This window comes from Drosophila suzukii, chromosome X, assembly GCF_043229965.1.
Source record: "Drosophila suzukii chromosome X, CBGP_Dsuzu_IsoJpt1.0, whole genome shotgun sequence".
Taxonomy (NCBI): Eukaryota; Metazoa; Arthropoda; class Insecta; order Diptera; family Drosophilidae; genus Drosophila; species Drosophila suzukii.
The window spans coordinates 22,581,930-22,594,029 of record NC_092084.1 but is presented as its reverse complement, the minus strand read 5'-3'; the positions used below and the strand labels follow the sequence as shown (position 1 = coordinate 22,594,029).

The following is a 12,100-nucleotide window of genomic DNA, read 5'->3' as shown; positions in this document are numbered from 1 at the left end:
CTTTATAGATTTTGAAAACATGTTTCATCTGTTTTTTAATAGTAAAACTATAACAAATAGCAACTCTATTAGTTATATATTGCATGAGTTGTATGAAGTTTAAATTTAAAAAATTATATAAAATTTAAAATACAATTTTTGAAGCTTTAATTAAAGCAGGCATATTTTTTATATATATTTAAACCGTTTGCTCCAAAAAAATGTTTAGAAAATCTATCTTACCAGCGGCAGTGCTGAGTTTTGTGTCACTCACAATTTACTTATTTTCGAAAGGAGTTCAAAACGCGCGCTCACTTATCGCGCTCTATCGATAGTTGCGACGAGCCAACAATCGATAACCCTGCCATTTGCAGTTAGCCGGCCAAGGTCACACTGCTCCCGGATTGTTGTTGTGTTGTTGTTTTGCTGCGCTTATAAATTGCTGGATATTTCCATATTAGTGCTCATTTTTTGTTGTTCCCGCTAGCGCATTTGTCGCTCTCCAGAGATCCAAATCCACTGCATTTCCATTCCCCGCGATTCCCGTAACAAAGTGCCCGACTTCGCCAACGACGCAATTGTGATTTGGCAATGTTATTGCTGACGGCGTTTTTGTGACCTATCGAATTGAAGAGCAACAACAAATAGCAACGGTTAAAATGCAGCGCCTGGAACTTCCACTGCTGGCGTCGCTGCTGCTGCTTCTTCTGCCGGGAATCCTGACCCTTTCCCAGCAGGTGTCCACTGCAGAGGTCAAGATTGTCCACTATCAGCCGGAGCAAGTGCATCTGGCATTTGGAGGTGAGTGCTTCATCGCTTTTGGCATTATGTAAATTATACGCACCTGCACTGTTGTATTTCTATTATTCCACTCTACACTGGAATAAATCGGTGTAACATTTCTGTTGGGGTAAATCGGGTTAGATTTTAAATTTCCAGGGTTCAAATATTGGATTTACTCAGATAAGCCTGGGTTCAAATCCCACAGCAGCCCTTCGATTTACTTAAGATTTTTATAGAATGGTATTTTCAAAATATATGTTTTTAAATATTTTGTCCAAGTTCTGGCATATGATTATTAGATTATTACATGTAGTACCATGTATTCTAACTTTCCTTTCTCTGTAAAAGCAACGATCGTAGAGTGCGCAATTCCCAGGGCTTTTATCGAGTAATATCAGTATTTGCCCCTCGATCCCGCCCAGATTCACTCCCTGCATTAGTAATCAATGTGTCTGCTCATCAGCTGGGATTGCTGATTACAATTTGCATTGGAATTATTTATATTAGAATTATAAAGTAAAAAAATCTTTCAAAGAAGCCTTATCTTTGTGGAATTCATAGAAGACCCTTTTCAAAATTACCATTGCTTCCAAATTAAATAAGCCAGTCCGATATGAACACTTTCAACATTTCCTGCTGATTCAGCAATAAAATGGACCCAACGAATTGAAACAGTAACCATTATTTGTTTATGATTGTACGTAAGCAGATTAAATATTTGTGAACCTTGAATTAATACATGTGCATAATTAAAGAACATTGGAATTAAAATTATCCAACAAGACTTATTTAATTAGAAATTTGATCACTGATCATTTGAAAATTCGATAATCAGAATCAACAGAAAATCAGATAAGCAACTTTATGTTTAAAGATTTATAAGAAAAAACATTTATATATCACTTGGGGAAATGGAAATTTAATATTCCTAAAAAATTAAAATAAGTTACTTATGTGCCATTTTAAATATGGTCGTGAACAACCTTAAACTTGATCGCTGTGTGATGTGATTGGCAAAAATAATCGAACGAGATTGGAAACGTGAGCCGCTTGGCAGCACTTTCGTAATCAGGTGACTCCCCCAAAAATCGGCCTAATCCCACTTATCTGGTGTAGCTTTGTATATGTATTCTACGATAACGTAGGCATTGGCAAACTTACTATATAAACCCTGAAATGCATTCGAAAGAGTCATAGACTTTGGCTCCCAGTGGGGCCCCATTTGCCGATAAGGGCGATCGTCATTCGACCGTTAGTGCTTTGTGTTCTAGTTTCTTCTGGGGATGCGATAAGAAAACAAAAACAAAAGAGCCTCGCATCAAAGCAAAAATATTAGATTATCAAACAATAATATTTGGTCATGAATGATTTCACGACCCTGCTCCCGTTACGGATTCAAATCCAATTTGGCAGAACCGATTTGAAATTGGGTTCTAAAATCCATTACTGATAATCATTTGCGATTCTACTAAGCCTCAACGTAAAATAACAAATCTTTATTATCAAATTTTTCAAATATTATATGATCGGTGAAATTAATCAGTATTTATGCCAATATTTTTTGAAATTGTAAGCGGCTTTATTTGTTTTCTTTTTATTTTCGATCCACACCAACTTTGGCAAAACGAAATAGCTCAAGTTTGTTTTTCTTTTCCGCTCCCCCGTTTCCCGACATCCGCTTTGCTCTGGACCAGAACACACCGATAGCGAGATAGTCGTCACTTGGTCCACGCGCAGCCTGCCGCCGGATCCGGAAGTGGGTGCCGCCAGCGTGGTGGAGTACGGCCAGCTGGTGGCCGGACAGGCCGAGCTCAGCCAACAGGCCCGTGGCACGGCCACCAAGTTCGTGGACGGCGGCCACAAGCAGGCCACGCAGTTCATCCACAGGGTATGCCGGAGAACTCAACCGATTTGAGTGGGTCGATTTATGGGAGAGTGAAGGAGATGCAATCCTTGAATATTTACTAGCAATAATCCGTCTTGAAGGACCATTTTTAAGTTTTCTATTCGGTAATTGTTTTGCGTTTTCATGTTACGTTACGTTAACTTATCTTAGATACACAAATGATAAGTTCTTCAGTTGTTTTGGTCTAGGTATTCGTTTGCTAACAATGAAACAAATTTTTATTATCGAAAAGTTTACAATACAATTTATAGAAATAACAAATGATAGAGAGACTGTATATCTGGCTCAAAACCCCTGAGATTAATGACCAGCTTTACAATATTTGTTTATATAAATCCATTTAATGATTAAAATCTTTAGGCAAACAAATGGGTTTTGAGGACTAGCAGCTGAGTCGTGTAGCTGATAAAAATATTTAAATACTACAATCGCTCTTTCAACGAACAACAAGTTTGTTTTTCAAGAATATTCAAGGATTGCATTGGATCTTACTATATTTAACCATACAATCGACCCATTATAAAATCGATTTAGAGAGATTAGAGAGAAAAACTCATCTTTTACCCCGATTAGGTGACGCTTAGGGACCTGAAACCGAATGCCACCTATGCCTACCATTGTGGCAGTGACTTCGGCTGGTCGTCGATATTCCAGTTCCGCACGGTGCCCTCCGAATCCGTCGACTGGTCGCCATCGCTGGCCATCTACGGGGATATGGGCAACGAGAATGCCCAATCCCTGGCCCGATTGCAGCAGGAGACGCAGCGCGGAATGTACGATGCCATCATCCATGTGGGTGACTTTGCCTACGACATGAACACAAAGAATGCGCGCGTGGGGGATGAGTTTATGCGGCAGATCGAGTCGGTGGCTGCCTATCTGCCCTACATGGTGGTGCCCGGCAATCATGAGGAGAAGTTGTGAGTAGCCAGTTGGTAGTCGGTGGTGGAGAATAGTTCCCAGGAGCAGGCTCTAATCGTTCGTGTTTTAGCAACTTCTCGAACTATCGTGCCCGCTTCAGCATGCCGGGAGGCACGGATAACTTGTTCTACAGCTTCGATCTGGGACCCGTTCACTTCGTGGGCATCAGCACGGAGGTCTACTACTTTCTCAACTACGGCCTGAAGCCGCTGGTTTTTCAGTTCGAATGGCTGCGCGAGGATCTGGCCAAGGCCAATCTGCCAGCGAATCGGGCCAAGCGTCCATGGATCATCATGTACGGCCATCGGCCGATGTACTGCAGCAACGAGAACGACAACGATTGTACCCACTCGGAGACGCTCACTAGGGTGGGTTGGCCCTTTGTCCACATGTTCGGTTTGGAACCGCTGCTCTACGAGTTTGGCGTGGACGTGGCCATCTGGGCCCATGAGCACTCATACGAGCGACTATGGCCCATTTATAATTACGAGGTGCGCAATGGAACGCTTAAGGGCTCGCCCTACGAGGATCCACGTGCTCCAGTGCACATCGTCACGGGATCCGCCGGCTGCAAGGAGGGAAGGGAGCCGTTCAAGGGCAAAATACCAGAATGGAGTGCGTTCCACAGCCAGGATTACGGCTACACGCGGCTAAAGGCCCACAATCGCACCCACCTGCACTTCGAACAGGTGTCGGACGACAAGGACGGGGCCATTATCGATGACTTTTGGTTGGTGAAATCCAAACACGGCAGCTACCAGAATTGAACCATCGTTCATAATCTGACCCGAACCAGAAACCAAGCTAAAGGAGTCTCCACAAGGCATCATACGCATCAATAGCAACTAGCAGTATTAGTAGCGCACATTCACCTCGACCTGATTCGATCACAATTTTACAAACTATAGCATATAAGGGTGGCACATTCCTTATTCGAATCTCTCAGCCCCAGCCCGGAACAAACTACAGTTTTTTACTTAGCCAATTTTACAATCCCAGCATTTAACATGAGCTGATACCAAGAACTTTTAATCTATACTTAGATTGCTAACTGTTTTACAAATGGTACTCGGGTTCTATACGTTAAAAAGTGATTACATTAATTCTTAGTATAATTTAACCTCTAAAAAGGAGTTTAATCTACAATCGACAGCTTTGAAACAATATGGTATTTTATATATACAATTTAATTACTTTTTCCAGTAATTGATTTAAATGTGTATGGTTTTTAGGGACTTGACCACTTTATAAACCCTTCTAAATTATTCCTTTGGTATATGGCACTATAAACATTTCAATTTTAAAAATTGTGGAATTACTCTTAAATAGGAAAAGCTTAATGATTTTAAACTTCTTAAGATTTCCTTTTGAATATAGAAAGGTATATCTATTTTAAACTACTTTTATTCCTAATAAGTGCGCGAAATCCGAGTATCAGGTGTATATTTAGTTCAGGTAAACGGACTACTTACTGAAATGTATTTTAAACCCCTAGTATCATTGCAATAAATGTCTTGAACTTTCAATTGTTTTTAATGCGTGGGCTAGTACATTTTATGACATAAGATTTTCTCCATCAAGAAGTTAACAAGTACTTGCTAACTCAATAGCTATATTTTATTTCGCATTATTTACGGTAGAATGTTGATTTGGTGGGCTAAGTTTGCCCAATAAATGTTTGTAAATACGTGGCATCCAAAGTTCAACCCCCAGTTAATCAGTGTGCTCCTGCAGAAACCGTGCTCGACATTGTCGTCACCTGGAACACGCGCGACAACACCAATGAATCGATCTGCGAGTTCGGCATCGAGGGACTGCATCATCGAGTGAAGGCGGCGCAGATGCCCACGAAATTCGTGGACGGCGGAGCCAAAAAGGCCACCCAGTATATTCATCGTGTGAGTAACTCCGCACCAAGACCACTGACTATATCACGATATGAATAGGTTTTTTTTTTACTTTTTCTTACATTTGCATTTATGGGAAAGTATTATATTTAAAAAAATATTTGTTTTTCCTGGTACTTTTTGTTTTAATTATTACAAATCATTTTTTATATGAGTAAATTTGTAATATTTGTTGGTAAAATTTACCATTATAATAGGATTGCCATTTTGACCAATGAATTAGTTACTGAATTAGTTTTGTAGTAGAATTACTGTTTTATGATCATTATACTATTTAATAGAGATTTTTCTGTTAAACAACGAAATACATGTTACTATTTTGTATAGTTACTTAACTATCCGTATGGGTAAATTTTACCCATTTGTGTGTGGTATACTTTTTAACCAAATTTTGAGTCTTAACTTAAGATTAGTTAATTTTTGTAGTTGTCAAGAAATTAGAATCCTCCTGTGATATGGTCTTAAAGGGGGCTCTGCTAGGAACACCATCCACAATCCACAAACATCCAACCTGAACCTATACGATCGCAGGTGACGCTTTCCCACCTGAGGCCGAACACCACCTATCTGTACCACTGCGGCAGTGAGTTGGGCTGGTCCGCCACCTATTGGTTCCGCACACGATTCGAGCACGGCGACTGGTCACCCACACTGGCCATTTACGGAGACATGGGCGTCGTCAATGCTGCATCCCTGCCAGCGCTGCAACGTGAAACCCAGAATGGCCAGTACGATGCCATCATCCATGTGGGAGACTTTGCCTACGACATGGACTGGGAGAACGGGGAGGTGGGCGACGAGTTCATGCGCCAGGTGGAGACCATAGCCGCCTATGTGCCCTACATGGTGTGCGTGGGCAACCACGAGGAGAAGTAGTAAGTGGTCCATCAACAGTCAAGCACATCGTCCACACGTTGGGCGCCACTTTCTTACCCGCACTTTATCAAAAAACCTTTTTCTTTTACAACTTTTTTTTTATTTCAATTATTAAAAATCCTTGTTGTTGTATCACTAGAAATATGTATATATTTACTTCCATTAAATTTTAAACAACTAATTTAAATATTTATTTCAATTTAAGCTTTATTTTTTATTTAATTGAAATATTTTTTCAAGTAAGCCAAATTCAACTTATGGTGACTTTTCAAGTTTAAGGGCACTTTCTGTAAATCTGTGTGTGGTGACTAGCTAGTCTAATTCTGGGATTTTCCCCTTTGAACCCACAGCAACTTCTCGCACTACATCAATCGCTTCAGCATGCCGGGTGGATCACAGAACATGTTCTACAGCTTTGACCTGGGACCGGTGCACTTTATCGGTTTCAGCACGGAGGTCTACTACTTCACCCAGTTTGGGATCAAGCAGATCGTCATGCAGTACGACTGGCTGGAGCGGGATTTGATCGAGGCAAACAAACCCGAGAACCGCCGGAAGCGTCCGTGGATCATCACCTATGGCCATCGACCCATGTACTGCAGCAATGACAACGGAGATGACTGTGCCAATCACGAGACCATTGTGCGTAAGGGACTGCCCATGCTGGATTTCTTTGGCCTGGAGCCACTCTTCTACCAGTACGGCGTGGATGTGGAGCTGTGGGCCCACGAGCATTGCTACGAGCGCATGTGGCCAATGTACAACTATACTGTGCTCAATGGATCACTGGCGGAGCCGTATGTGAATCCCGGTGCCCCGATTCACATAATTTCGGGGGCTGCTGGCAACCACGAGGGCAGGGAGCCATTCTTCAAGCGCATGCCTCCATGGAGCGCCTTCCACAGCCAGGACTTTGGCTATCTCCGGCTGAAGGCCCACAACCGCACCCATCTGTATTTCGAGCAGGTGTCCGATGACAAGAAGGGCGAGGTCATCGATCGCTTCTGGGTGATCAAGGACAAGCATGGACCATACGATCCCATTCCCGCGCCTGATCTCAATTGAAAACCTGTGATAATTTACACAATCTATGCTAAAGTATTTTAGAAAAGGGGTTCACTCTCATAAGAAAAAACCGTCCTGTATTTAAAGTACTTAGCGAAAACCTTATATCTTATAATAATACACATGACTATATAAATATTATTAAATGTAATCAGAATATACACAAATCAAATAAACTACCGATGAGTGAGAATGATTATAAGAAGGTGGCATTTTCAATATTTGCAATCTTAAGTATGAACCCTTGAATATAAATTTATTTTACCTTTGGCCTGTAGAAATAATCACATAAATTGGAATACTATGTGGGGGAAAAAATAAGAAATAGTTAAGATATAGACAACATTTTAATCCCAGTTGGTGAATTTCGTTGTAGACAACCTGCGTGATATTGTTGTGACCTGGTCGACGCGTGGCTCCCCCAACGCCTCGGTGGTGCAGTTCGCCCGGAACTATCTCAACGATAAGCTGACCACGGTGAATGGAACCTGGCAGCGATTCGTGGACGGCGGCAAAAAGGCTCGCATCCAGTACATACACAATGTGGAGCTGAAGGATCTGGAGCCGGACACCCGATACGAGTACTCCTGCGGCAGTCCCCTGGGCTGGTCGTCGGTGTTCAGCTTCAAAACGCCGCCGGCGGGCGAAAAGTGGTCACCCTCATTGGCCATCTTTGGTGACATGGGCAACGAGAATGCCCAGTCGATGGGACGACTTCAGCAGGACACGGAGCGCGGCATGTACGATGCCATCATCCATGTGGGTGACTTTGCCTACGACATGGACACCTCGAACGCGGCCGTGGGTGATGCCTTTATGAGGCAGATCGAATCGGTGGCTGCCTATGTGCCCTACATGGTCTGTCCGGGCAATCACGAGGAGAAGTAGTGAGTAGTGCAGACCTAAGATCATCACAAAAACTTAACTAACCTGTATTGGATTACCTACAGCAACTTCTCCAATTATCGCGCCCGCTTCAATATGCCAGGCGATACGGATAGTTTGTGGTATAGCTTCAACCTGGGACCCGTGCACTTCGTCTCCTTCTCCACAGAGGTCTACTACTTTCTCGGCTATGGCTTCAAGCTGCTGACCAAGCAATTCGAGTGGCTGGAGCGCGACCTGGCCGAGGCGAATCTGCCCGAGAACCGGGCCAAGCGACCGTGGATTATTACCTACGGCCACCGACCGATGTACTGCAGCGATGACAAGGAGTACGATTGCAATGCCCAGCTGGAGACGTACATCCGCCAGGGTCTGCCCATGCTCAAGTGGTTCGGCCTGGAGGATCTCTTTTACAAGCATGGCGTCGATGTGGAGTTCTTTGCGCATGAGCACTTCTACACCCGCCTCTGGCCAATCTACGACTTTAAGGTGTACAACGGCAGTGCAGAGGCGCCATACACGAATCCCAAGGCGCCCATACAGATCATTACCGGTTCCGCCGGCTGCAAGGAGGAGCGCGAACCCTTCTCACACGCCCTGCCCGCCTGGAATGCCTACCACAGCAATGTAAATGAATGGATGATTTTTTAAGAACCTATTAACCTTAATACTCGTTATAATCTTTGCAGGATTATGGTTACACCCGACTGAAGGCCCACAATGCCACCCATCTGCACTTCGAGCAGGTGTCCGACGACCAGGATGGCGCCATTGTGGACTCCTTCTGGGTGATCAAGGACAAGCATGGCTCCTATCCACCTCCCCAATGAGATTACTTCCCTATCTAATGTCCTAAATTCCTACTTAAACATGACTTAACAATTCTTTTTGTTTTATAGCATCTTTTAATAAAAATAAAGTTAGAAAAAAATATCGAAGAAAAAAAATAAATTCCACTAGCTTAGATCTTGAACGTTACGCTGGTCCGGCTGACCAGCTCTTCAGCTCCGTCTAGTAGACGGTGCCCGAGATGCCGGAGCCGTAGTTGTAGCCAGATCCGATGGGCGGCACTCCGCCCAGGGCGCCCAGTCCACCGCCGACCACGCTGTTGCCATAGTTGCTCGTGTAGTAGCTGGATGGGTATCCTCCGGCACCGAATCGGGTGTTGTAGTACGGATACCCAGTGCCGGCTCCGGCGCCCAGCCTGCCATTGTAGTAGGATAGCGCATAGGGATTCGAGTTGTAGGAACCAGCATAGCCTCCCACGCCCACGCCTGATCCATAACCACCCAGGGCAGAGCCGTAGCCGCCCAGGCCGGATCCATAGCCACCGAGAGCGGATCCGTAGCCTCCATAACCAGCCACTGCAGCGCCATCTGAAGAGGAAGACATCGGTGGGTCATTAAGGAGTCCCTGCAGTCCAGAACGCGCCCTCTTTTCACTCTCACCCTCACCTAATCCACCCAGAGATCGCGAGCTGTACGGGTTGTAGTAGCCATCCACTCCAACGCCACTGCCGTAGGCTCCTCCATATCCACCGGCCAAGCCAGAACCGTAGCCTCCATAGCCCCCGTATCCTGCGCCGTAGCCTCCTCCGTATCCTGCTCCATAGCCACCGTATCCACCAACATATCGCTTCTCCTGTTTCTTATCCTGCAGCGGCGCATAGCTGCTGGCGGCGCTCACCTGATCCTCCACAGCCACCGCCTCCGGAGCCGACGCCGATGCCACCTGCTCCAGGTCGGAATCCGCCGCGTCCTGGGCCCAGGCACTCAGCACCAGGCTCGTCGCTATCAGAATGAACTGCACGGAGAGAAAATGTCACAAAAATGTATCATATATAAAGGGGACAACAGCTTGGAATCATGCCCCTTAAATGGGTTGCCAAAAACCAACATCATCTAATATTAAATGTTCTTTTACATCAAGTTGCAATCCTTTTTGAAATTTGAGAAAGTGCAAATGTTACCAAAATGGTAAAATATTATCTAATGGGGAATATATCCTTGAACCTGTGCTCTATAAAAAGGTCGCAAGAAATCGATATCTTTAAATTTAAGATTTTTTTACCTAGTGACTATCGTTTTTAAAATATAAAAAAAACAAAGATACTTCAAATAAAAAATTTGTTTTTTTAAACTTTTGCATTGCTGGTTAGCTTATAAAAAAACGGTTAAAGTAAGAAACTTAAGGTTTTTTTAGAATTTGACACTTGATTTAAAAAAAAATACTATAAAAAAAATAACTTTTAGAACACACTGTATACGATTTTCATTCGAATATTAATGTTTTAAGATTTTGGATCACTTAATGAAACAGATTTCCTTAGTTGTTTGTAACGGTTTTGATTTAGTTGGTATAATCCAAGAGAGATCCTTTGGCGACTCCTTACAAAGCACTTCATGTTGTGGTCGCCTGTTTGTGGTGTTCGCTGATTACTGGTGGCTAACTGCTCCTCTAAGACTTGGTTGCGCACGCGCCGTTCGACACTTGTCTAATGATTCCACTGCCGGCCCAGCAGTCGCTTTTATACCCACCGAACAACGAGCCCAATTCCAATCCAATCCCAGCGAGAGAGAGACCCGCGAAGTTGGAGCCCAGTGGCTCAGACTACTGCTGCATCTCACAGATTTGCCTTATGACGCATGCCACGAGCCACTTTGTCAAATGATATGGTGAAGGGTCCCGTCTTAATACCCGTTAGGATTGTGAATACAATGAAACATCCATACTCGTTGAGTTCTAATTTAAGGAGATTTTATTTCTTGACATTATGAAAGAATTTTAGGAACACAAGTTAAGGGAATATTTGGATAATGACTACATTTATAAATAATACTCATTTTAACATTAAACGCCAAATATTCCATATCCCCTTACTTTTTTTAAAAAAAAGAGCTCATAAAATCGAATATTTATGATTATTAGTAAGCTTTTGAACTGATTGTTCACTTAGGTCATAGCTTTTCTGACTTAAGGAAAAAACCCTATTCAAAATAAATTTAAAAAATATATTTTAAACACTCATTTCTTATAAAAAATGTATTTATAAAAAACTGGCATATATAAGATCAAACCAGTATACCCAAATTAATTTTCGCAAAATCGAATGAGAAACAGTTCACTGTTTAATGGTTTGATCTCATATATTTTAAATTTTAAAATATTTAAGCTATATCTTGTAAAATGATTTTTTCTTCTAGTATTGACACCAGTAAATAAGAAAGGCACAAGAACTTGATGTAAAATCGGCGTTCTCTACTAAGAACTCTATCTCAATTTCGGAATTGCCACTGATACCTTAAAATGTGTATCAAAAAACGATTTAAATGATCTACATAGTAAGCTAGAAGGGCGTGTGACTGATCGCACATCATTATAAATATTCCCACGATCTGCGGATCAATTATAACACACAGCACACAGGAGAAACAATAACAATGATGACAAATGCTAATTGAATCATTAACTTGACCCTGGAACAGGTAATTGCCCAACATAAAACACAAAATAGCCACACAAATAAAAACACCGATCATCCAAGTCCAGTTGAAACGATTTAGTTAGATAAATATTGGGGCTAGTACGTGATTCATTGCGAGAGTCTCGGCGCAATTCAAGTGAGGTAAAACTCTAGCTGGGTTTTCACTTTCCAGGTCTTATTTTTGCCAACCGAAATTTCGGACAAAACATTAAAGAGAAACCCAAGCGGATCTAAATGTTTGATTTTTGCCAACAAAGAGGACAATTGTTAATATTGCTGAGGGTGTCCACTCAG

The 12,100-nt window shown here is 42.7% G+C and overlaps 2 protein-coding genes across 6 annotated transcripts; one reads left to right on the top strand and one right to left on the bottom strand.

The window, feature by feature from the left end:
- The first annotated feature begins 366 nt into the window (after positions 1-366).
- Positions 367-9,273, top strand: LOC108004675 (acid phosphatase type 7). 4 transcript variants are annotated; one of them, XM_017067658.4, is made up of 4 exons: positions 367-780; positions 5,324-5,487; positions 6,028-6,371; positions 6,723-7,626. In XM_017067658.4, the coding sequence occupies exons 1-4, from the start codon at positions 639-641 to the stop codon at positions 7,435-7,437; spliced, it is 1,365 nt and encodes a 454-aa protein (XP_016923147.1). In that variant the 5' UTR covers positions 367-638; the 3' UTR covers positions 7,438-7,626. The 4 variants fall into 4 exon arrangements, with proteins under 4 accessions (XP_016923147.1, XP_016923146.2, XP_016923149.2 ...); XM_017067657.4 differs by lacking the exons at positions 5,324-5,487; positions 6,028-6,371; positions 6,723-7,626 and adding exons at positions 2,457-2,650; positions 3,242-3,588; positions 3,660-5,115; XM_017067660.4 differs by lacking the exons at positions 5,324-5,487; positions 6,028-6,371; positions 6,723-7,626 and adding exons at positions 7,814-8,324; positions 8,388-8,949; positions 9,012-9,273 and having other exon boundaries at positions 378-780.
- On the bottom strand, positions 9,205-10,858 carry LOC108004676 (uncharacterized). Of its 2 annotated transcripts, none has more exons than XM_017067662.4 (3): positions 10,715-10,858; positions 9,771-10,125; positions 9,205-9,698 (listed from the first exon to the last, which is right to left on the bottom strand). In XM_017067662.4, the coding sequence occupies exons 1-3, from the start codon at positions 10,724-10,726 to the stop codon at positions 9,334-9,336; spliced, it is 732 nt and encodes a 243-aa protein (XP_016923151.1). In that variant the 5' UTR covers positions 10,727-10,858; the 3' UTR covers positions 9,205-9,333. The 2 variants fall into 2 exon arrangements, with proteins under 2 accessions (XP_016923151.1, XP_016923152.1); XM_017067663.4 differs by having other exon boundaries at positions 9,777-10,125; positions 10,715-10,857.
- Between the last annotated feature and the right edge of the window lie 1,242 nt (positions 10,859-12,100).

Excerpts from the sequence above, each read along its gene's own strand:
- LOC108004676 (XM_017067662.4), bottom strand. Across the intron at positions 9,699-9,770 it reads TCTGGGTGGATTAGGTGAGG|ATGGCGCTGCAGTGGCTGGT; the intron begins GTGAGAGTGAAA and ends CTTCCTCTTCAG.
- LOC108004675 (XM_017067657.4), top strand. The coding sequence starts at position 639 with ATGCAGCGCCTGGAACTTCCACTGCTGGCGTCGCTGCTGCTGCTTCTT. Across the intron at positions 781-2,456 it reads AGTGCATCTGGCATTTGGAG|AACACACCGATAGCGAGATA; the intron begins GTGAGTGCTTCA and ends GCTCTGGACCAG. Across the intron at positions 2,651-3,241 it reads CCACGCAGTTCATCCACAGG|GTGACGCTTAGGGACCTGAA; the intron begins GTATGCCGGAGA and ends TACCCCGATTAG.